The sequence below is a fragment of the Solea senegalensis genome, linkage group LG1 (assembly GCF_019176455.1).
Source record: "Solea senegalensis isolate Sse05_10M linkage group LG1, IFAPA_SoseM_1, whole genome shotgun sequence".
In the NCBI taxonomy this organism is placed as follows: Eukaryota; Metazoa; Chordata; class Actinopteri; order Pleuronectiformes; family Soleidae; genus Solea; species Solea senegalensis.
Window position 1 is genome coordinate 7,679,337 of NC_058021.1, and position 22,909 is coordinate 7,702,245.

At 38.7% G+C, this 22,909-nt stretch overlaps 4 protein-coding genes across 5 annotated transcripts; 1 reads left to right on the forward strand and 3 right to left on the reverse strand.

Moving 5' to 3' along the window:
• Window positions 1-132: 132 nt before the first annotated feature.
• On the reverse strand, window positions 133-5,528 carry uck2b (uridine-cytidine kinase 2b). The gene is made up of 7 exons (XM_044045797.1): window positions 5,395-5,528; window positions 3,454-3,613; window positions 2,566-2,662; window positions 2,262-2,404; window positions 1,968-2,065; window positions 1,748-1,796; window positions 133-1,537 (listed from the first exon to the last, which is right to left on the reverse strand). The coding sequence occupies exons 1-7, from the start codon at window positions 5,497-5,499 to the stop codon at window positions 1,401-1,403; spliced, it is 789 nt and encodes a 262-aa protein (XP_043901732.1). The 5' UTR covers window positions 5,500-5,528; the 3' UTR covers window positions 133-1,400.
• A 203-nt stretch (window positions 5,529-5,731) lies between these two features.
• On the forward strand, window positions 5,732-12,582 carry aldh9a1b (aldehyde dehydrogenase 9 family, member A1b). 2 transcript variants are annotated; one of them, XM_044033515.1, is made up of 12 exons: window positions 5,732-5,808; window positions 6,004-6,222; window positions 7,567-7,712; window positions 8,001-8,130; window positions 8,653-8,787; window positions 9,452-9,648; window positions 9,820-9,960; window positions 10,055-10,243; window positions 10,338-10,425; window positions 10,598-10,739; window positions 11,490-11,602; window positions 11,845-12,582. In XM_044033515.1, exons 2-12 carry the CDS (start codon window positions 6,024-6,026, stop codon window positions 11,937-11,939), a joined length of 1,575 nt encoding a protein of 524 aa, XP_043889450.1. In that variant the 5' UTR covers window positions 5,732-5,808; window positions 6,004-6,023; the 3' UTR covers window positions 11,940-12,582. The 2 variants fall into 2 exon arrangements, with proteins under 2 accessions (XP_043889450.1, XP_043889441.1); XM_044033506.1 differs by lacking the exon at window positions 5,732-5,808 and adding an exon at window positions 5,815-5,880.
• A 10-nt stretch (window positions 12,583-12,592) lies between these two features.
• Window positions 12,593-16,288, reverse strand: zte38 (zebrafish testis-expressed 38). Its single transcript, XM_044033542.1, has 14 exons — window positions 15,576-16,288; window positions 15,209-15,353; window positions 14,928-14,991; window positions 14,810-14,846; window positions 14,701-14,721; window positions 14,579-14,605; window positions 14,434-14,501; window positions 14,196-14,344; window positions 13,880-14,094; window positions 13,719-13,787; window positions 13,536-13,604; window positions 13,404-13,452; window positions 13,285-13,325; window positions 12,593-12,650 (listed from the first exon to the last, which is right to left on the reverse strand). The coding sequence occupies exons 1-14, from the start codon at window positions 15,624-15,626 to the stop codon at window positions 12,606-12,608; spliced, it is 1,050 nt and encodes a 349-aa protein (XP_043889477.1). The 5' UTR covers window positions 15,627-16,288; the 3' UTR covers window positions 12,593-12,605.
• Window positions 16,289-16,368: 80 nt separating this feature from the next.
• On the reverse strand, window positions 16,369-20,222 carry prdx1 (peroxiredoxin 1). The gene is made up of 6 exons (XM_044033527.1): window positions 20,142-20,222; window positions 18,691-18,812; window positions 18,345-18,498; window positions 17,950-18,072; window positions 17,590-17,720; window positions 16,369-16,806 (listed from the first exon to the last, which is right to left on the reverse strand). Exons 2-6 carry the CDS (start codon window positions 18,794-18,796, stop codon window positions 16,724-16,726), a joined length of 597 nt encoding a protein of 198 aa, XP_043889462.1. The 5' UTR covers window positions 18,797-18,812; window positions 20,142-20,222; the 3' UTR covers window positions 16,369-16,723.
• Between the last annotated feature and the right edge of the window lie 2,687 nt (window positions 20,223-22,909).

Below are 22,909 nucleotides of genomic sequence, written 5' to 3' on the forward strand. Positions count from 1 at the left end.
GTTAAAAGCAAGCGATTTGTGCTTTTTATTCAGAGAAAAACAAGGTGTAACTGTCTCAACGTGTACCTTGAACAAACACAAGTCTATTGCGCCCTCTGGTGGACACTGTAAACATACTGAATGACCACTGAATAATATTCAAGTACCAGTTTATTGACCATTAAGCAACAAACATTATACAAATCAGTCTTAAATCAGTTCAGCAGTCATACAGTACAAAAACGTAGTACAAATCATTCATTCTTCAGCATTATTCACAGCAAATACAGTACATGGAATACAAATAACATGATCAAATTGTTTTTATTGACAATGTTAGAATGGAAACTGGTCACTAGTGTGGATTGTGGCTGTACAACTAAACCTGAGGCAAATTTGCAGAGGCATTCTGGTGGGTCTTGGTGGTCAATGGCCACACACCTGGAATACATGATATTGCTGTGGCACTGAACACTCTCCTCACACCTTTGTCATTTCAAAGCAAAAGGATGCCAGGAACCTGAGTGCATACATGTCATGTGGAAAAACCACTTAAATAATATACCTTAATTACTTCCCTTATTCATAAAATGGAAGTATTCTATTCATCAAGATCCAGAATACAGATAAATACAGTCAATACACAAAAAAAACATTAGAGACAAGAGTCCAAAAATCTTTCAAAATACCTACAACACTGAAGTCAGTTATTAGCGGAATATTTGAGCCTTTGGCTTTATTTGATTGGTAGTCGCATTATTCTGCATGCGATATCACACTGAGAATTTATGTGGTGTATTTCTGCTGCTGCAGACATAGCACATCGTTAATGAGGTGGATCCTGGTAAACAAACTAGTAGTAGAACAACACAATGATAGAATGTTGCTTGAATGTTAACAGAAAAAAGGACAGGATCCTTAACCAAGATTGTCAGTACAAATACAGAGTGCAATCCTGGTTTGTTCAGCTTGTCTTCTAATCCATATCCTTCTCTTTTGGAACTCACCCAAATATTTGTCAGACTCCCCAGCAATATGGGATTCAAGTTTTATCAGACATTACAAAATAAAATTAAAAAAAAAAACATTCCCCTCTTTTATTCATCATCAGCATGAACTTCCATGGAGCAGCAAGGGGCACAAAAAACATGATGCAATCTGGGAGGAAAATACATGGGGTCAATGTTAACCCACGATCACATTTCAAGACCTTTTCTTTGACCCTCCTGAAAAGTCTCAAACCTAACGTCAATCACATTTAAAGTAACTAATAAGAGTAGTCATAACAATAAAAGGCATTTTGATTCTTTTTTTGCATCTTTTTTTCTCTCCTTCTCTTAAATACAGTGATTTCTTAACAGACATTATTTACAGCACAACCCCACACCCCTCTCCGTTCTATGAAGAGAGGGATAGCGAGGTCAATGAGGCCGGCTGCTGGACTCCGATACCCGTCGCTGCCGTGGGGTGCTGTGGCCATTCAAGCAGCCGTTGTGGCGCTTGTTTGGCCCACCATTCAGAATGTCTTGGATGTGCTGCACTATCAAGTTGATTGCCACTGCAGGAGAACAATAGAGGGAGTACATTTAGGGACATAGTTAGGAGTACATTTAAGAACAACTAGCTGCATTTCTATCTATCCCACACATTTAAAAACTGTTGTCTACATTATCAATGTGAAACTATAGAGCATATTTATACATAATGTTTACTATTTTTAATGCTACTGAGAGCTAGACAGAGACATTCAAGAACACTTTGCTCTTACCAAGGTTATCTGCTCCTCGTGGAATTATCACATCTGCATACTTCTTTGTCTAATAGAAATAAAAAGGTCAACCAGTGCTCACGCTAATAAACATTTTTGTCCTAGTCACATGTGTGCTGCACAATAACAATTAGCTGGTAATACAATTAGCCACTGCAATATATCAAGACGAAAGAAACTAAACCACAGACCTGATGATGGTTAAAAGAAATGTACTCACTGGTAGACAGAATTCCTCAAAGGCAGGTTTCACAAAAGTGATGTACTGAGCCAGCACCTGCTCAAGCTCTCTTCCACGCTCACTGATGTCTCTTAGGACTAAAACAGAAAGATATATGAACAACAAAAATACAAGCAACGCTCACTGCAAAGAACTAACTCAACCTACACTGTTGTCAGTGTTTTCCTGTGGCACACAAATTAATTTGTGTCTGAAAATCAGTTTGTGTGCTGACAGTTTAAGGTTTAAGTAAGGGGTGTGCTTCTTCCCAACGGCCTAGTTCTGACTACACACCTCGACGTGAGAGTCTGGTATCTGGATCTGTGTCAACAAACAGCTTCATCTGGAACAAGTCCCTGATTTCCTGTGAGTAGAACATTAGGATGCCCTCAAACAGGACCACATCAGCTGGGTACACAGTAACAAACTCCTCCTTCCTGAAAATACACAAAAAAAGTGCCCTCCTGTCAGTCACTACATTCAACCATATAAATAAATTATAATTGATTACACAATCAAGCAATTTAATTCTAGAGCACAAGTGAATCTGCAGGAATACATAATGGCTGCTGAACATCAACTTAAAAGTCATGCTTACCTGGAATGAGTAACAAAGTCATAAACGGGGATCTGGACAGTCTTGCCCTGCAGGATCTGTCTGAGTGTTTGCAATATCAGCTCATTGTCAAAGGCATCTGTGGAAAAGACAACACAAAGCTGTGAATCTAATGTGATGACTTGTTAGTATTATTTAACACAAAGGAGACTAGCATAGTGAGCAGTCAGGTGGTCCTGATTTAGCATGGTTTTAAATTCTCATGGCTTCTACTGCAAATGTTACATATAATCTATGAACACATTTTTTTTCCATACTATTCTTTTTCATGGGTAGTATACATTTAGGGTTTTTAACAAATGAACATTTTGCATTCAAATAATAATTTGGATGTAAATTCCAGCTATAAAGTGGATGATTCTGGCTGTGCAGCTAGTAACGTGGAACCCACACACTGCACTTTTGGCAACGCAGGAAACTCTTCTGGAACACATGTTTGGTTAAGTCTGAGTCAGAGAGCAGCTGCCTCCAAGAGAGGCCTGCTGACAGTGGGGATTTAGAAGTGAGCCGAGAAAGGAGTCGTTGTGGGGGGGACAAAGTCAGATGCCAAAAATGGAGTGTATTCCTCCGGCAAGCACACTGTGAGAGTATCAGAGGATGCTGTGGAACACCCTGTTATAAATGTTTTGATCATCTCAGCACTTTGGTTATTTGCCAATATTAATGTTACCATCTTGGTTGTATACTGTGTGGCTTTAGAGGCTCAATAATTAACATAAATGCCACTTAATATTGTCTGTTTACCAAGTCTCATTACACTACTAGAAAAAAAATAATTCTACTTGAGGCTACTGAAACCTATGAATAGTACACATGTGTCCGGAGCAAGGTACAGCATTGTACCACCAGATAAGTGGGTTTTTTTTTTACCTGGATGATCAAAGTTGAACTGGCCCTTTAGTGCCTTGGCTTTCTGCTCTGGCGTCAGCACCTTGTAGAAACTGTCCTGGCTGAGGATCGCCACCTGCCGCTGATGGTGGTCAATCTTGTTCTGGCCCAGCAGCTCCATGATCTTCTCGCATACAGACGACTACATAAACAGGAAAAGGGGAGGAATTGGGTGTTATATACATAGGTTTACCATAAAAATTAGGGCGGGGAGCAACTCCCTACCAATGAGGTAATCTAAAGCAACAACCTAGTTTGTCCTCACTGACCTGACCAACTACACAAACCTCACACCCAGTGCTGAGTGGACATTCCTCATCTGTACAAGGCCTTGCTGCTTTTGTCTTCATGAAACTCTGTGCTGCAGTGAATTCAGACGCCCCCACTAGGGAGCGCTGTTTGAGTCAGCACAAGCAAATGCAGCATTTTTGAGCCATAGAGGCTACTACTAAACGCAATAATGACCTGATTGGCCATTTAGTTTAAAAGAAAGTTACAAAAATATTCAAATCGCTATTTTCTTGAATATCATTCTAACTTAACAATTACAGGGATTGGACTGTTGACTATACACTCAGGTTTACTTTACTTTATTGGTCTTGAGATATATTTAAGATTAATCATTTGACAAAGCTTTTGCCAAGTCCAAAACAGCTAATTCAAAGCAATATGACGCTGCCTAACTGAGCTGAGAAAGGTGTCGTGAATCAAAAAGGGCTAAAACCTCATCACCTAATTCATGACTAAGATAGCGACGTCACAATCAGGAAATCTAATAAAACTGGAATAACCTGGCAAGAACACATCATCTTACGGTGTTCACAGAAAGCAAAACACGAGCGGGCTCTAAATAACAGATTTATGTGACGTGATGAAAGTAGACGGAAATCGCGGCTTCCTCGTGTTCTTTTCAGTTTCACGTTCATTGTGAATATAACCAGTCGTACTTATCTCGGGTTAACGGGATTAGCCTATCGCAGATCGCAGCCCAACACTCCCGGTTTAATAAACAGATCAAACAAAGAAACATCGTGACGTATTTAGCTTATTCCCAGGACCAGAGCCACCGCCTTCATATCCATTCAACCACGTATATCAATAGATATAGTTTTTGTGGTTCTATTATACATATCGAATCGTGTTTTAAATGTATCTTTAGTTCTATTTACACTGCACTAAATATGGGCAACACAATGTTCTGCCTATTGTCTAAGGCTAATCTGCGTACAAACAATAGGACGTGGGTGCGAGGGCTTCAATGCAACATTCAGGGCTGTTATTCCCCGCTGGCGCGTACGTCCGTTGCCATTCATAACAACACGTAGGTTATACTCATTATTCAACGTTGGTGGCTTTCCCAGGTTACATAGAAACAAAACATTAAGCGTCACACAAAAGCAATTGATTTTGAAAACTACATAATGTCATCGTCGTATTTCTAAAAAAAAATAAAAAAATAAAAAATTGAGGGCAGAAAACGTGGTTGGCAATGTTTACAAACAGGCTGTCTACCCTGGGGGCAAGCTGCCATCAGTGGCTAGCATTTGCTATTGTCTAGCTAGCGCACCCGGCATTGCTGGGCTAGTATGTCATATAATGTAGCTAGGCTAGCTAGGTTAATATCGGCCATGTCCACGTTGTCTTAAGTCAGCCGGCCCGTGTAATGTGCGCCGTCCTAGAGGTGAACTGCCAATGAACAAAATGTGCTCAATACAACAAAGCGATATACAAGCACGTGAAAACAGACCGACGCTAATGGGGAGCTAAGGCAGTGAAACAGATGCTAGAGCTGTCAATCAAGCCCAACACAGTGGCGCAGGAGCCACGCGGTCAACTAGCACACGGTTACCGACCGGTATTTAGCTCAAAATCTCAACGTGACATTTCGCGAGAACTATCTGATTAGCGAGCCGAGGTGCCAACCTTGCCGCTGGCGGTGCCTCCGGAGACACCTATTAAAAAAGGTTGTCGAATGACGTCGGTATTCTCGCCCTGGTCCCTCAGATGTGCCTCGCTGTCGCCGGCCATACTTGCAATGTGGCGTTGCAGCTGCAGTGCCGTGAATATCACTGCGGTGAAACTCCGCCCATGGCGCTGACGTCACTTTATTTTCTCGCATTACGATCTGGCAAATGTATTTGCAGTTTATTTTTAACATAACTCTGTTTTCATGAGCATCTGCCTGGTATCTGATACATTTCCTCACTTGTAAAAAAAGTTTTAAAATAAGGTTTGTTTTAGGATTGACAGTAAAACTATCCAATGACATGTTACGCTTTGACGGCTACCACTGTGGATAGTTTAGCCCCACCTCCTATCGGAACCGCAGCAAAAATAGTAAGTTTGACGAACGTTACGTTTCATAAATTGTTATCTTTAGACGTATATATAACGTGAAACCTCTTGTAGGTATGTTTTACCAAACATTAAAGTGACACGTGGAACAAACATATGATATGACATGTCGTAGAAATGTAGCTAGCGTTAAGTTGACTTTATTGATATAACGTGTATTTTGCATTCGTCTGCCAGAAGAGAAGACCACTGTGGCTATGTTAAGGACGCTGACTGTGTCACTGCTGCGGCCCCTCGGGCGGCCCTCTGCTGCTGCCCCTCGTGTTTCAGCTACGGGGACACGATGCGCCTCTTCGGGCTCCGTGAACGTGTCAGTCCCGCTGAACTTTTGGGCTGGAAAGAGAAGAACGAGTCACGAGAAGCACACACAGGAAAACGTTTATGAACCAGCTACAGGTAAAAAAAAAATGCAAATATTAATACTGCAAGAAAAGGTGTCCATCTGTTATTGACATGACTGACCTAGTCTCCCAACTGGACTTTGGACATGTATGTGTTAAGAAGTCTGTCTGGGGAAAATGTCCCACAGTGAAACAATATTCCACAGATTCTATAAACCCTCTATTGTCTTCCTTCATAATCGATTTTCAACATTTTACAGTTATGTAACGAAAGTTATATAAACTAAACTGGGTTGCCTTTTACTGCTGATCCAGTCACTAATGACACAGGTTTACTTCGGTTCATTTGCACATAGCACGCAGTTCATAAACACAACAGCAAATAATAACAGAATAACAGAACAGGCAAGATAATAACACAACAGTCACACATTTATCTTGTCATTAGATGTCTCAGCTTTATGAAATATTATCTGTTTAATAAGTGTTAAACAACAACGACAATTTACTTTTTTTTCACCTTTCACCAAAGAGCAAATCCTAGTATTTGATTATCTGATGTCACCCAGCCCTACAGCAAAGCCAAATGTATTTAAAGTACACTCACTAGCCACTTTATAAGGTAGATAGGAGACCTAATTAAGCTGGTGTGGTCTTCTGCTGCTCCAGCCCATCATCTGCTCCAAAGCTTGGCATGTTTTGCATACAGAGATGATCTTATGCATGAACTAGCACTAACAACCATGCCATGTTCAATGTCACTCAAATCACCTACAGTAGTTTGCAGTAGGAAAATGGACTTGCTTAAGTTAATATGAAGACATTTGAACTCTGATCTGAAAAGTTTATTCAGTTTTGAACATCAGAACTCTCTTGGATGCGAGATGAAACATCTTCAAATTAGCTTCAGCAACAATAACACACCCGTGTTATGGCTTCTACGGTGGAGCCAAGACACACAGTGTGTCCACACCCTCAGCCTCTAATGCCTGTCTATTAGATTTAACAGGTCGTATTCATTTTGGGATGGTCGTGACTACTTGTTGGTTTACGAGCTTTGTTTTGAATATGTTAACTCGGTTGAAGCTCACACACAGCCTGCATGCAGCCCACACAATATTCAGTAGGCGTTATGATGATGATTATGATGCTTATTTTATCACAAACATAATTGGAAATTAAATCTTCAATCCAAATATGAAGCTAAATGTGTTGTGCCACACCCTGTGGCTAAGCCTTAAATGCCTTCCTAGTTGAAGGATGACTTGCATAACATTGAGTGAAAACTAATTAAATAAACAAGTTAAACAGCATGGCCCATCCAAACAGAAACATGTTGACCTTTTAAGTAGCTGTATGTATTTTTCTGTTGTGACCTTGATATGTTTCCTCAATGAAGGACAAGTCTTGTGCCTTTTGGAGTCATGTGGTGCTGTTGATGTCGATCAGGCTGTGAATGCTGCAAAGTCAGCTTTTGGCCACTGGAGCAAAATGTCTGGGATGGAGAGGGCGAGAATCATGATAGAAGCAGCTCACATCATTGAGGTGTTTATTCTCTCTTTACTGTTTCTGTGCCAAGTTGTTATGGTGAGTTATTCAAATCTAGTGTGCAATGAAAAGATTTCCATGACAGTAAACAGTTCACTTGAGTTTGTTGCTAGACTCAAGGTCTAAAATAATGAACATAGAAAAAAAAATCAGAAAGAAAAAATAAATACATAAAATATTATATGGTAAACCATGGTATTATATGGTAATACCAATGTTTTCACATGTATGACTGGTAACACAAAACCTGAGGTTATTTAATTTGCTTTTTTTTTTCATGCACAGAGCAGGAGAGAGGAGATAGCTGAAATAGAGGTGGTTAACAATGGGAAGTCCATCACAGAGGCTCGTCTGGATGTGGACTCTGGCAGACTGTGTATAGAGTACTATGCAGGGCTGGCTTGCACCCTGGCAGGTTGGTTTTCATATGTCATATATATGCCAAAAATATAAGACACACACACATGCAGTTGCATTGTTTGGAATCAATTGTTTTAACCCATAGTCTCTGTGTATATAAATGGATGTAGTCCTCCACTTGCAAATAAACATCCCCAGCATTCACGATTTGACCTTCACCATGACAGAAATTCATAAACGTCCTGCAACCAGCCTCCTATTGGATGATACCAGCTCTCAATTACATTGGTGTCCACTCATGTGTGTAGTATTTTATCATTTTCCTCACAATGGGAACATCATTTCCAAAACTGACATTATGTTCTATTGAACGAGATCTGGAACTAGTGACTTTCTTTCAAATGTATTTATTTTATTTTTTATGTGGCTAACTACTACTTCTCTTCTACTTCCTGGGCTTCACTTTTAACTTTACTGGTAGAAAGACCACAACCATTTTTATATACACTCTATGTTTTAATCCATTATTTTTTTGTTTTGTTTTTATATATCCATGCTTCTGTTTTATCTTGAGTAGGTCAGCATGTACAGTTGCCTGGAGGATCTTTTGCCTACACTCGCAGGGAGCCTCTGGGAGTCTGTGCTGGCATTGGTGCTTGGAATTATCCTTTTCAGATTGCTGCCTGGAAATCAGCTCCAGCCCTCGCCTGTGGTATGGGATTATTCTAAAGATATCACTTACTCACCACCATACTGGCCTAAACACACCTGATCTAGTCTGAGGCGATGGTGGATCAGTGGTACAGATTGGCTCATAAAAAACTCAGGACTACTTACAACCAAGTAGTAATGCTTCAAGATGGGAGAACTTTTATTTTCTGGGGAGCCCGGTAGCTCAAATGGTAGAGCTGGTGCCCTATATATAGAGGCTGCAGTCCAGGTTCTGGTTCTTTGCAGATTGTCTTCCCTCCTTTACACTTTAACACTATAATTTTAACACAAAATCTGCCAAAACTAAACTTATATATGTGCTTTCCAAATGTGGTACATCATGTATGTATGTGTGCTCTTTAGCACTTCTAGCTTTAGGTTTTACAACAACTCAATATTTTGTGTTATTGTAAATTAAAATTATATATACACTGTACACGTCTACACAGAACAATCCTTGTAGACATGTAATGACTATTGGCCTCTAGATGGCACTACAGCAACATGATGAATTTAAATAGTGGAGAATCTCTTCACTTAATTATTCACGTTCTCCTTTGAGGTACTATTGAACTGTATTTGTGTATTTAATTAAAAAAGTCAGCTCTGAGTTGCACCTATTCATATTATTAAAAAAAAAATCACCTGTCTCTGCCACAAACCAGGGAACTCCATGGTGTTCAAGCCATCACCGGTGACACCTGTGACGGCGGTCATGCTGGCAGAGATCTACGCTAAGGCCGGAGCTCCAGAGGGACTGTTCAACGTAGTGCAGGGCAGCCAGGACACTGGGACTTTACTCTGCCATCACCCTGATGTGGCAAAGGTCTCTTTCACCGGGAGTGTCCCTACAGGCAAGAAGGTCAGTAAAAGGTTTAATAAATCTATTAACTTCATATTCACGATTTATTTTATTCACTTTTTTATGCTTTTGTGATTATAAAGATTTAAGATTTGTAGATGTGGTTTTATATATCTAATGTGCAATGAGATCTGAATAACTGATATTCTTCAATGTGACTTTGATAAACAGATTATGGAAATGGCATCTAAGGGGGTGAAACCAGTGACTTTGGAGCTTGGGGGGAAATCTCCTCTGCTCATATTCGAGGACAGTGATTTGGAGAATGCTGTAAGAGGAGCTCTCATGGCTAATTTTCTGTCTCAAGGCCAGGTAGTGTGACATTTTTTTTCCTTCTGGCAAATTTTAACTTCATATCCAGTCTTCATGTGAAGTCTTGTCCTGTAACTGAATATATATATCGCAGGTCTGTAGCAATGGCACAAGGGTCTTTGTTCAGAAGGATATTCTGCCTGAGTTTGTGGAGGAGGTGGTGAAGAGGACGCAGGCGATAGAAATCGGAGACCCATTATTAGATAGCACAAGAATGGGAGCGCTGGTCAGCCAGCCACATCTGGAAAAAGTTCTCTCCTTTGTGGACCAGGCAAAGAAAGAGGTAAACCTCTGTCAGCAAGCATGTGTGCAGGGTTGGGGTTATGGTTGTGCAGCAGCCTCAGTTTGGACTTTGTTGTAAATTGCTTTTTTTCTAGGGAGCCACAGTGTTGTGTGGAGGTGAACCTTTTGTCCCTTCTGACCCCAAACTCAAAGATGGATACTTCATGACTCCATGTGTGTTGGGTAAGAGTTCAGTACACTCTTCCGTAGAGAGGCCGCATGAATATTAACACATTCAGGAAGATGTACAGCCATTTTTCTTTTACTCTTTACTGTAGTGTATTCAGCTCTATCTAAATACAAGTGATTCCACATCATCACATGTTCTGTATTTTGTCCGCCACACACTGTGTAGGTGACTGCACAGATGAGATGACCTGTGTGAAGGAGGAGATCTTTGGTCCAGTCATGTCTGTGTTGTCCTTTGAAACGGAGGAGGAAGTGCTACAGAGAGCCAATAACACAACCATGGGTCTGGCTGCAGGAGTTTTCACCAGGTAGATTTGGATTAAACTCAACGTCCGCCAATAAAGAATCTGAAGCCACATTGTGTACAGATCCACCTCGATACAAGAAGCAACTCTTCACAGTGTGGTTTCAACTTTCATGCAGGAGCTCAAGTTGAAACAAGTACTTTTGCTGTTGTGATGCTGTAACCTGAGTCTCATCTAGGATTCAACCAATAATTATTTTCCTTATTGATTTGTCAATTATTTTCAATCAAATCAATTATTATTCATTATTATCATGCACTGTCTCTGGCAAAGTAAAAATGACATCCTCAAATGTCTTGTTCTGTCCATTAAACACACGTTCACTGTAATAGACATTTTCACTGCTTACATTTTTCACATGTATTGCTTTATATTTATGTTGCTCTCTCTGTTTGTTTCTTGTGAGCCCAGACAGACTGGCAGGAAACAAGCGTGCACTTGTAAAATGAGGAAGCTTGATGGACCTCAGCCATCATTAATTCTATTGGTTGCACCTGTGTTTTTCCTAATTTGACCTGTCAAAATGTCCACCATTAAAAATATCTGTAGAGGTGAAAAGAAACCGGGGAACTTTATCCAAACATACACACAAACGGATTGATTATCAAAATACTGTAGTTGATTATTTAGTTGGAAACCCCTAATAGGTTAATCACTCGACTGCTCTTGTAGTTTCTCTTGTTTTATTTCAAACTAATGTGCCAATGCCGAAACTGAGACTTTTTTAACTTTAAATTTCTTTTGCCTCTGAAGGGATGTGAGACGAGCCCATCGTGTGGTCGAACACCTTAAGGCTGGTTCCTGTTTCATCAACAACTACAACATCACTCCAGTTGAGGTGCCATTTGGAGGCTTCAAAATGTCAGGTAGTCACATTATTTCAGTCCGTATGCAGTGCTATAAGGTTATTTTGTGACTTGCATCACCAGGTCACAGCTGGCAAGACTTCACCAGTCTCGATTGCCTTAAAGTAAAACTGAAAGTGGCTCATCTGATCCCTGCGGAAATTAATTTATATGTATTTATTAATTTTATAAAGTAGTTTCACTATCACCCAGTCAAAGTAGAGTAGAAATGAAAGTAAACCTATTTTCTTTACATTCTCCAGGCATAGGGCGGGAGAATGGCCAGGTGACCATTGAGTACTACACCCAGCTGAAGACTGTGTTTGTGGAGATGGGCGATGTAGACAGTCTCTTCTAGAAAACACACACAGAGAGAATGATGAAGCAGCAACTGAGCCATAGACTGAAGCACTAGCAGATGATTTGTACCAGGACATCTTCTCCACTCAGGGAAAACACCACCAGTGTTCAGAGGTGAAGAGACACAGGTCTGGATCAATGAGGCTCATGTAGTCCATCCTGGTGTGAGACACGTTTTTCAATATTTTGTGAACTGACTTAAAATGTAACTTTGTTGTGGTAACTACCAAAATGCAAATAAAAAACTTTTGTATCTGAAAAAAAAAAAAATGTGATCGCTTACAGGTACCTCTACCTATAAATTGCACTTTGTGTTGATCAATCACATTTCAATAATTCTACTTATTTTACATAATTTGCAACCGAAGAGTTAACAATAACATTTTATTTCTTAGGCAATACACAACAGTATATTATGAACACAGACAGTGCTAAAAAAATAAAGCCCTTTTGAACACTGTGTTGTCTGGTTTGTACATTTCATTGAAACACTTTACACCACAGCTTTGTGTACATGTGAACAGTGAAAACATTTTGTCTTTGTAAGTAAATTACTAAAGGAACTTCTTAAACACATTTGCTTATGTGTGACATGAACATTGTATATTTTACAATAAAATGGCAACATGTGTACAAACTGATGTCACAGCTGTTGTCTTGTTGATTAGATTCTTTTCTTCCTGGACAGATTTTTGGCAGCTGTACGTCTCTAAGAGAGACAAAATTAAAATAGTTTCATTATTCCCTACTGCAATTCACGAGAACCAAAGCTGGGTGATATGGTTTATAAATAATATCAGGCTATTATAGATATTAGGCTACATCCCCATATATCTTGTATATGTGGGGATATAAAGCTGCACACTGGTTGTTTTTCTGTTTTTCTTTTGAAATGTTTGCACTTCTCAAAGGACCATACACTGAAAATACACTCAATAAAAATACATACTTCTGTTTATAAGCTGTATTACATGCTTAAAATACTAATAGTTATTACCTTTCATGTCAGATAATACCTGGTTTATTTCTTTGGCTGTTGAATATTAATTGAAGGATATTTACGTGTGTTAGAAACAATGAAATTGCCTATAAATACATTTTGCTGTGACACAAATAATTAGGCAATAATTTGACAATTATCAGTGCAACAGCCTTTAAAATCAGGAAATTCATCACAGATACCTTATCAGATATGATAATATCCAAAATCTAAAATGATATGATGATATGACATGAGACAAGTTCAATATAGATAAAATATCTATATATTGCCCACTGCCCAGCCTGACTATATAATTGTTTTTTTCTATAACCTGCTAAGTCATGGCTTTGTAAACACTTACCTTTGCCACAGGTTTCTTGGCTTTCTTGAACTGTGCTGATTCTGTTTAAAAGAAAGTTTACATTGAATCACCTCAGACAAAATGTAGAGCTTTGAAACAGCACCAGAACATTTTCTTACCATCTTCAGAAGGTAGGTCATCGTCATTGTACTTTTTTGTAAGAGGAGCCTATAACAAGGTAAATAAAAATGTAATAATAAGAAGAGAGAAGAGGAAACTGACATTTTTTTAGAAGACATTTTTGGACTCACCTTGATGATTTTCCTCACTGGACGATTTCCCTGAGAAACCTGCTTGATCTCCTTCAGCTGGTTGACTTCCTGAAATTATGACATGAACACTGATATTTTACACTTGTCTGGTTTTTATTATCCCCTACTGCAATTCACGAGAATCGAGGCTGGGTAGTTTTGTATGTGTTTGTAAACACTTACCTTTGCCATAGGTTTTTTACCATCTTCAGAGGGCAGGTCATCGTCATTGTACTTTTTCGTAAGAGGAGCCTATAACAAGGTGAATGAAATGTTGTAATAAGAAGAGAGAAGGGATTTTTTTTAGAAAACCTTTTTGGACTCGTCTTGATGATTTTCCTCACTGGAGGATTTCTCTGAGAAACCTGATTGGTTTCCTTCAGCTGGTTCTCTTCCTGAAGTTTCTTCATCCGTCCTTGTTCAGCTGACACACGGACTCTCAAACTGTGGAATGGCGTCTGCACCTCACCCACTCTGAAGTGCACAGCCATGCCTTCAAACCACAGACTGTCACATTCCCCTTCCTTGAAGCCTGGCGGTTGATATTCAGCAGGAGTGACTTTAAAAGGAAAAGTGGGAATTAGTATTTGTTCAATCCATAAAATTAAGGTATTTTTAAAAGACTAGCTGTGAAATCAATGCAATAGTGACTCTTCTTACTGTCATCATAGTAGTAGAGCTTCATGGTGAGGCAGACATTGTTAGGAAGGGTGTCCAGGTTCTGCATGAGCAGGAAGAGCTTCCTGATGAGGAGCACTGATGCTCTCTTGGTGTCCTCCAGTGTCATCTGCATCTCCATGTCATCGTTCCTGCAGTTTGATGAAGATTATATCACATTTAATTCACCCACAGGTAAATCACCAGTGCACAAGTGCAAGTATAGTACATCTAACCAAACCTGAGCATGTCGATTTCTGGTCCCTTTTCTGTGTATTTGAATTTGAACTGGTAGGACTCAATAATGCACTGCAGGAAGAAAATTAAACATAGATGTTCCCTGATGTTTATCCTTCTTGCATTTGAATCTGTTTTTCAGCACTTACATTTGGTTCCTCTGGATTGGTGTACACCTAGAATGAAATGACATAAAGTAATGTTGGTGAATGTACATTTTTATATGCAAATATTATGTCACATAAAATTTAGATGCTGCTGATTGACATACCCCAATGAATACAATCTGGAGCTGTTAAGAGGACATTATTAAATTATTTAAGACTCATCAAAATGGCAGACCGGATAAATCTTAACAAAAATCTCACTGGTTTACTTACATACTGCTTCTCTAAGGCATCAAAGCAGCCCATCATCCTGAAACAAACCAGATACCAGATACAGAGTTAAGTACTACTGTACTTAACTCTGCTTGCACTTAAACATTATCATAATTACCATTTCACAACTTTGCTGGCACCAGGCCTGACGCAGTCCTCACGCAAAACCTTAACGCACAGATCTGGTAAAATGGCAAACACCAAATGTAAAAATGCACATTTACAGACAGAAAAATGGGTCCTTGATAATCATATTTTTTACATTCACAAGTTTTCTAGAATGCTTTGCAGTGTCTGTGTCTATTTAGTTTTCAGAAACAGCAATATTAGCTGAATAAGCAAAAGAGAAATGAACGATTTCCTATACTTAATATTTTAAGACTTGTTTTATGTGTTCACCTTCCACATATCTGGATATGTAGGCATCCTCTGGGAAAATCCCTCTGAGATAAGTGATGGAGGAAACTGCCAACGCCATCATTCTCTTGGCAAACACAAGAGACTCTTGCTTGCTTTTTAGGTCACACAGGAACAACCCTGTCCACTTGAAAATCATGAGAATATTATTTTTTTCACAAGGAAAACATTTCAAGTTAGCTTAAGCTGAAAGTTTGGGCATTATCTTATGATGGTGTGAATCACCACCTTAATGAATAGATAAAAAGCACAGCCAGAAAGATTAAATCAAGAATACACTTGTAAATATACAACAATGTTTTATTAAATAACCCAAAAATATTATATTTGATTTGTGGTGTGTTCAAACCTCTGTTGTTTCCCCCTTGTTCTTCCTGAGACACATCTTTCCAGCTGCCATTTTTTGCTAGCTTACTTTGGCTAATGCTAATGACTAAACTGGCTAATTTTGCAAAACTAAGCTAACAACCATTTAAACTCTGCTGATTCCAACTTCACTACACTAATGGTAATAGATATGAATGCCGGTTCACAGTTCAAGCCATATAAATATAAATATGTAACTTTCTGAATGTGGTCTCTGAAGTCTATTGCTAATAAGTTAGTCAAACATTTAAGACGCTGAAATATTGAACAGAACCAGAGATGTTTCCTGCGCAAAAAAATAAGTCCTCACTAACAATATTGTACTACTAATATTACAAACTAATAATAGTGTAATAAATGTTACTGTATTATTATATGGCAAGTCTATTTATCATTTAATCAGCAATTTTGAATGGAGTTACTATTACAGTTATACGTCATTTTGACTAGTCCTAATGTATGTAAGTATGAAGTGACGATTTGTTTCAGATATCTGCAATTCAGTTTTTTTTTCAAGTAGCAATGCCTCCAATCTTCCTAAGGATACACAAGTTAACCTCTTACCATTTATGACATACAGTGTTTGCAGTACTGCTTTCTGATGCAAGAAAAATATTAGCTCCATCTGATAATGTCAACATTTAAAAACACCAACATTTAACTACATTTACCTGACTCAATGACATTTAACGAGACATGTGTTGTCTCGTCGCATGTTATCTAAATACACTCTAATACACCCTAATCTGGTTAGGTAAGTAAAAGTGTCCTTTAAATAGAGAGTCATAAAGCATATACTTTATTTTGATGACAGAACATTTGTTATTCAACTTAAAAAAAAAAGGGTCAACATAAAGAACATACATGTTTGTATGGTCCCATAATATCGAACAATAGTTAAGACTGACATTAAAGAACATTTAGCCTAGTCAGACAGTGAATACATTAACAGAACAGTAACAAAATAATATACTTATAAGTAATATAAGTGCACAACAAGTATCTGCTCTACTGACAATAGAAGACACACAACATGTTAACTCCTCCCACAGGCACAACTGTTGCTCTCTGGAAATGTAATCTCTATATGAAATCTCCTACAGCATACAATGGACTTTGGCCTTGTGCTTATTACTGCTTGGAGAAGAAGTCTTTGCTCTTCTGGACGTCAGGCTTGATGGTGTCCTTTCCTGGTTTCCATCCGGCTGGGCAGACTGAAAAGACAAGCCTGTCATAAATCCTGGTCCAACAGATCAAACAATATTGATACACTAATATGATACACAATGTTACGACAATTTGTGACTTAATACATATTTTTATACCCCTGTATTGTGTATGAAGTACAGCTCATGTCAAACTAAGGTTTGGGAAGTGAGTTTGGGAGTCAGTATGATTCATGTTAAGAGATAAGAGGTGACTGTCCCAGGTTTGAGATAAGACTGACAGTCTTTCTTCTATGGTGTAAACTCAATCTGTTATTGCACTTCAAAGTTCTAGTTCTTACTGTCTGCTTGTAAACTGTGCATACAGACTTATGCTGTAGTGAATTACATTTCCACTATACACAGAGTGATGCATTTTACCTCACGACTGATGGAGGGAAGGTTGAAGCATAATAGCTGAGCAAACGGGTAGGAATATGGACCTAGAGACTCATCCCTTCAGAAAGTGGCCAAAGTTTGATGCCACTGCCTTTCTCCATGGATAAAAACCTCTAGCAGCACCCACAAACAAAGTTTCCTCCTTATCTGCAGAGTCCTAGTAGTGTTTTGGTGGACGTTAAACACTGGAGCTTTAATTTGAACCTGTAATGCAGCTATACAGGTTTGTTCAAAGCCTTTATAGCCATTGTCCTTTATGATTTATATTGCAAAACAGTGTTCCAATAATATAATGTGATTATAAAGGCAAATGTTAAACTATTAAAATGAACATATCTAATTACATCACTTGCAAGTTTGTAACAGTGCCACAGAACTGTAGCAGTAACTGACCTTCTCCATTTTTGTCAGTGAACTGAAAAGCTTGGACCAAACGCAAGGTTTCCTCAACAGACCGTCCAACTGGCAGGTCATTGATGGTAATCTGTCTCAGGATGCCCTTGTCATCAATGATGAACAGACCTCTGCAAAAGAGAGAGAGCGGCACACAGATTATCCCCAGAAAAGAGAAGAAAATTACAACATGGCAGTCTTGTGTGTTTTTCCTATTCCCTGCCTGAAATATCCCTCAATTGAAAAATGTAATCATAGGTTTCAAAATATGCCCTAACTCATACAGGAAGAAGGAAGAGTGACAAAAACTGGCTTCACTTGTTTTAACTGTTAACTCCAAGTCCATGTTTTTGAACTCACCTGTAGGCAATTCCCTCGTCTTCCTTCAAGACGCCATAATCTGTGGAGATGGTGCGGCATGTATCAGAAACCATAGGAATCTTCATGGGTCCCAGGCCTCCCTGCTTACGTGGTGTGTTAGTCCTTTGAAAATATAACCAAAAACCTAAGAACATTGAATTCACACACTTCATACCCTAATCCTACCGATCCTTCAGCAAACTTTACTTTTCACAAACGGTAACATTGCACTCCATTGTGTTGTTGTTTTCGTCACATGACATTTCACACACAGTTGATGCAGGTGTGAAAATAAAACATAGAAGGGCAGATAGTGCTAATCACCTTTTGTTTAGCAGCTTTTTTATATTAAAAAAAAATCCCAAATTTGAGTGTGAAAGAGGCTTTGTACCTACCACGCGAAATGGGAAAAGTGTGAGTCCACAGACGCGGCAATGACCTCGCAGTCGATTTTTCTAAATTGTTCAGCAGCATCACTGAAAGCGATGATTTCAGTTGGACACACAAAGGTGAAGTCCAGTGGATAGAAGAAAAAGACAACATATTTCCCTGCACCAGTGGAAAGACAAAATAAATCAATTGAGTTTGCCATGTGACAATGCTCCTGTGGTAATTACAGTGTCATTAATTCCTCCCTTTTGTCACGTAAATGCAGAGCAAGGATAATAAACACTCAATCATTGTTCCACATAGGATCAAAGCCTCCGAACAACAGAACCTGAGACACGGGTTTAGTTGTACCTCTGTAGTCTGAGAGCTTCACATCCTGGAACTGTCCATTTGGCATTACTGCTTTGGCTGTGAAATCTGGGGCCAGCTTTCCAATTTTAGCGTTGCCTGCTGCCATCTTCTGTTTGATTTGTCTGCACAAGAAGGAGATCACAAAGTGTTACACAGCCTCTACTCAAAATCAAATGTGAAATGACAGATAAAGTATTCACTCATTATTAATTTATCAATCACCACCAATTATATATTTTACACACAACAACTAGTAATCATTTTCATTATCTGTAATCTTATGACAATTATCTTTATTAGTTAAATGATTGTTTGGTTTATAAAAGTCTACATTTACATTTTAAAGCAAACATATTGTGTACAGCTTCATAAGAGTAAGGAAAAGTGAACCCTCACATTTAAGAAGCTGGGGATAGATAAATATAAAAGGTTCGATTACTCCATCGGGCTACAGAGCAATACAAAACGTGTACATTTTCCATACTATGAAGACTGCTTGAACTGCAATAAATGTAAATTGTTCCTTGATCTGGTTTTTTGTTAAGCCACAAAGGTAGATAACCATTTTATTTCATTTGATTATTTTTTCCCAGTGTGGCAGCCAAGCACACGTTATTGTGCTTTACATTACTCTTCAATAATTGTACACAGAGACCTTACAGTTGGATTGAAAATATAATGTTTACCATTATTTAACTTTTTATTTATTGATTTGTTTATTTATGTATTTATTAAATAATACATTGTTGTAATACATTGTGTGGTTTTTCTAGGAAAGCAGAAAGTGCAAGGCATTAAGATGTTTTAAAAAAATAAATATACATATATACATATATATATACATACATATATACATATATTAATTTGTTGAAATGGAAATAATTATTATATGAATTCAATTGTTGTTTCATTTTCTGCGGAGGCTGTACTCACTGTCTGGGTCTAGATTATCTGAAAGACATTAACATTAAATCTCAGCCCACAGCCTTTAGTTTACTGATGCACCAAACACTGTCACTGGTTCTAAAACTGGAAACAATGGAAACCGCAGAAAGAGTCATACTTCTCATTCAAGTGCTTGTTTGACAAGTGTTTCCGCTTTTTTAACATTTCATGTCACTTTGGTGGGTTGTGTTCAAATGAAGCAGCAAAAAATGATATTTTACTTGATTTAAGAAAGAAATTCGCAACGTATGCCTTAACATGCTTAAAAATGCTGATTAACAACAACGGACTTCTTTTTACTCTAAAATACCATACTGGTTTTGAGAAGATGGACGAGATTTTCACTTTGGGAAAAACCACTTGTTGAATTCACTGGATTCAGCTACAGCAAGGCCACATACAACTTCAATACACGGAACAACTGAGCACATGTAAACAACTAAAACTAAGATAACTGTGGCGCAAAAGCAGGGAAAACATAATTAAGTGAATTCTGTTTGACTTACCTCTTTCTCGAATACAACAGTCAACGCAGGAGAGCGGAGTGCACAAGTTGACAGTGCTCGCTGGTGGGGGATTTATACTGCGACTCAATTCTCGCGATAAGACTGCTCAGAACGTGATATCAGCCGCTTTTGGTCACTACACAGCATGACTTGGCAGTTTTCCTTATCCATGTTCTGGTAATGTTCACGCTCGTGACATTTTATCGGATAAAGGAATGAGGAAGAAGGTGTCGGTCAAACAGGATCCTTGTACTAATTCATTGTTAATGAATTAATGACTAATTCATTGTTAATGAATTAGTTCAGCAACCATTTTAATGCACTGTTCATCTGAAATTAAAACAAAAAGGGCAGATCCTCATTTCCATGACGAGTCCTAATCCAGCTATGTGTGAGGTTTGATCATATGACTCAAGTGTCTTTGTGTATGTGGAGTCACATTCATTCATTCACATGGCTGCTATACCCCTGCAGCCTCTTATCCTTGTGTGATTTACTTATTCATTTTTGGGACATAAGGCATTGGCAGCATTTAGCATCAGACTTTCATTCAGGGTTTGTGTAAACTGACGTCAAACTAAGGCTGAGATAAATGAGTAACACAGCCCACTGCTTGTAGACCGCAACAATTTAAATATAAATTGAGACAGTATGGCGGTGCACACCCATAAACCGTATAATAATTAGAGCAGAGGTCTCAAACTCATGGCCCCTTATTGATTTCAGACGGCCCACTATTTAATATTAAGTTAGAGATTCATTTTGCATCATAAAAATGTTTTTATTGTGAACAACAAATCAATCTATATCAAACAAGCACTTTTATTTAGAATAAACAGTTGCTTTTTTTTAAACCAACAACAAAGAGCTTGAAAGATATTTGAATTCTATTGTAATATAAATTACAAATACATTTACAATGTAAACAGTAACTCATTTGAAGGATTTGGTGTTTAAAAACTGTGAGACACTTCCTCCACATTTCCTGCATTGTCACTCACCTGCAAACTATTTTCTGGGATGGGCCGTGCACTGTTGCAACATCTTGTGGGCTGCAGAATTTATTCTCACTTCCTCATGACCACGGTGTCACTTACTTGCACATTGACCAGGCTGACGTACAACAACACCCTCTCTGTGTATATCTCCACCCAGGCAAAACTTTTACTCCCAGTTGAGTCTTTTAAGGTGCATAAAACTCTGTTTTTACATACAAATCCACAAATGATGAAATAGCACTCCTGTGGACTCACACTGGAGGGATCTGCTGGGTGTGGGAGGTAGTAGGTTATTTAGTGAGTTATGAGTGGTTATTCCATGTAAGCATGATGTCATATCTGTTGACTCCAAAGAATAGTTTTTAAGATAAAGCGGTTCCATTATTAAGACCCTTGTTTTATCATTTGTGCCAATTCTAATACTAAGTCAAATCTGGACTTGGTTTTATTTGTGTTTCTTTCCCCATGTGTGACATCGGATGTTTCATTGACTATATTTGATTCTATACCTCAATCTGCAGCACAAAAGCATAGGGAAGCATTTAATCCAGGCCCAGTCTAAGTGCCAATAATCCTTGTATTTGGTCATTTTTGTGAGTCTGATACTGTACAGGTCTCAAATTACACTGGCATAAGTTTTATGTCAGATTATTTGAAGGTAGACCAAGGCAAACAAGATTATATATTTTACCAACATTTAGTGAGCCTCAACCTGGTACCAAACTCTTAGCTAAAAAAAAAAAAAATACAATTTAACAACCGGATCTTACTCTGTACTATTATGAAATGTTGTATCTGAAGTCCAAAAAATTATGCTCTATATGTTTCCAAGTTATCATGTGACAAGAATTCACCTGAGTCTGGGTGACATGGACAGACAGAGGCTGTTGTCAGCTCAGACAGCCCGTCCACCGTGTCCTCTTTTCTCCACTGACACTGAGCAATGTCTTGCGTGCTGTTGCTATGGGCACAGCATCAAGGGCCAGATAAGAGGAGGAACACATAATAACCTCCTTTTAGAAACACTGCGGTGAGCTATTGATCAAATGTTGCCCTGCCTTCATCCACTGTTTTACAATATGCCAATAATTAGTGCATCTGCGCCACTGCTGATCCCAATGCAAATAGATGTTTGAAGGGCACTTGTGTTTCCAAAATGCTGGTCACATTCAGTCCTGCAAAATGCCACTGTTTTTCATGGATGTGGTGGATTAAAAGACTAATCTTTGATCCAGTTATTCCATGTGTTATTGATGGATGCATACACTTTGCTGCTTTTAAAGGATCCACTACCTAATTAATATTAATTACCAATGAAGTTACTCTAAAAGTATATTTTAGAAAAATGTACTAGTTTACATTAGAAGTCCGGGTGAGTGTTGCCTTTTCTTATGACACACGATGAAAAACAGCATTCAGCTTTGTTTACTGTAAATAAACTCCCTCAGAGTATTTCCACTCAGAGTGTTTGATGAAACTGAGAATGAAGGGTGTGACTCAGTAAAAACTGTGTTGTGGTCTTGTATAATTAAGCGGGCAAATTACACCTGTTAAAGTGGTGTCCCTAAGTGATGACAGTGTGTGTGGAGGGTTGTGCGGGACTGTGTCTCAGTGTGAGGTTGATTGGGTGCCACGTCCAGACTTGTCTGAATCAGGCAGCAACAGAGTGAAATCAGCAGGAGGAGCTCAGAGGGGAGCGGGACCATCCCTGTCCCTCACAGCAGGACATGACAGTAGCATGTAATTGCACATCACACACACACACACACA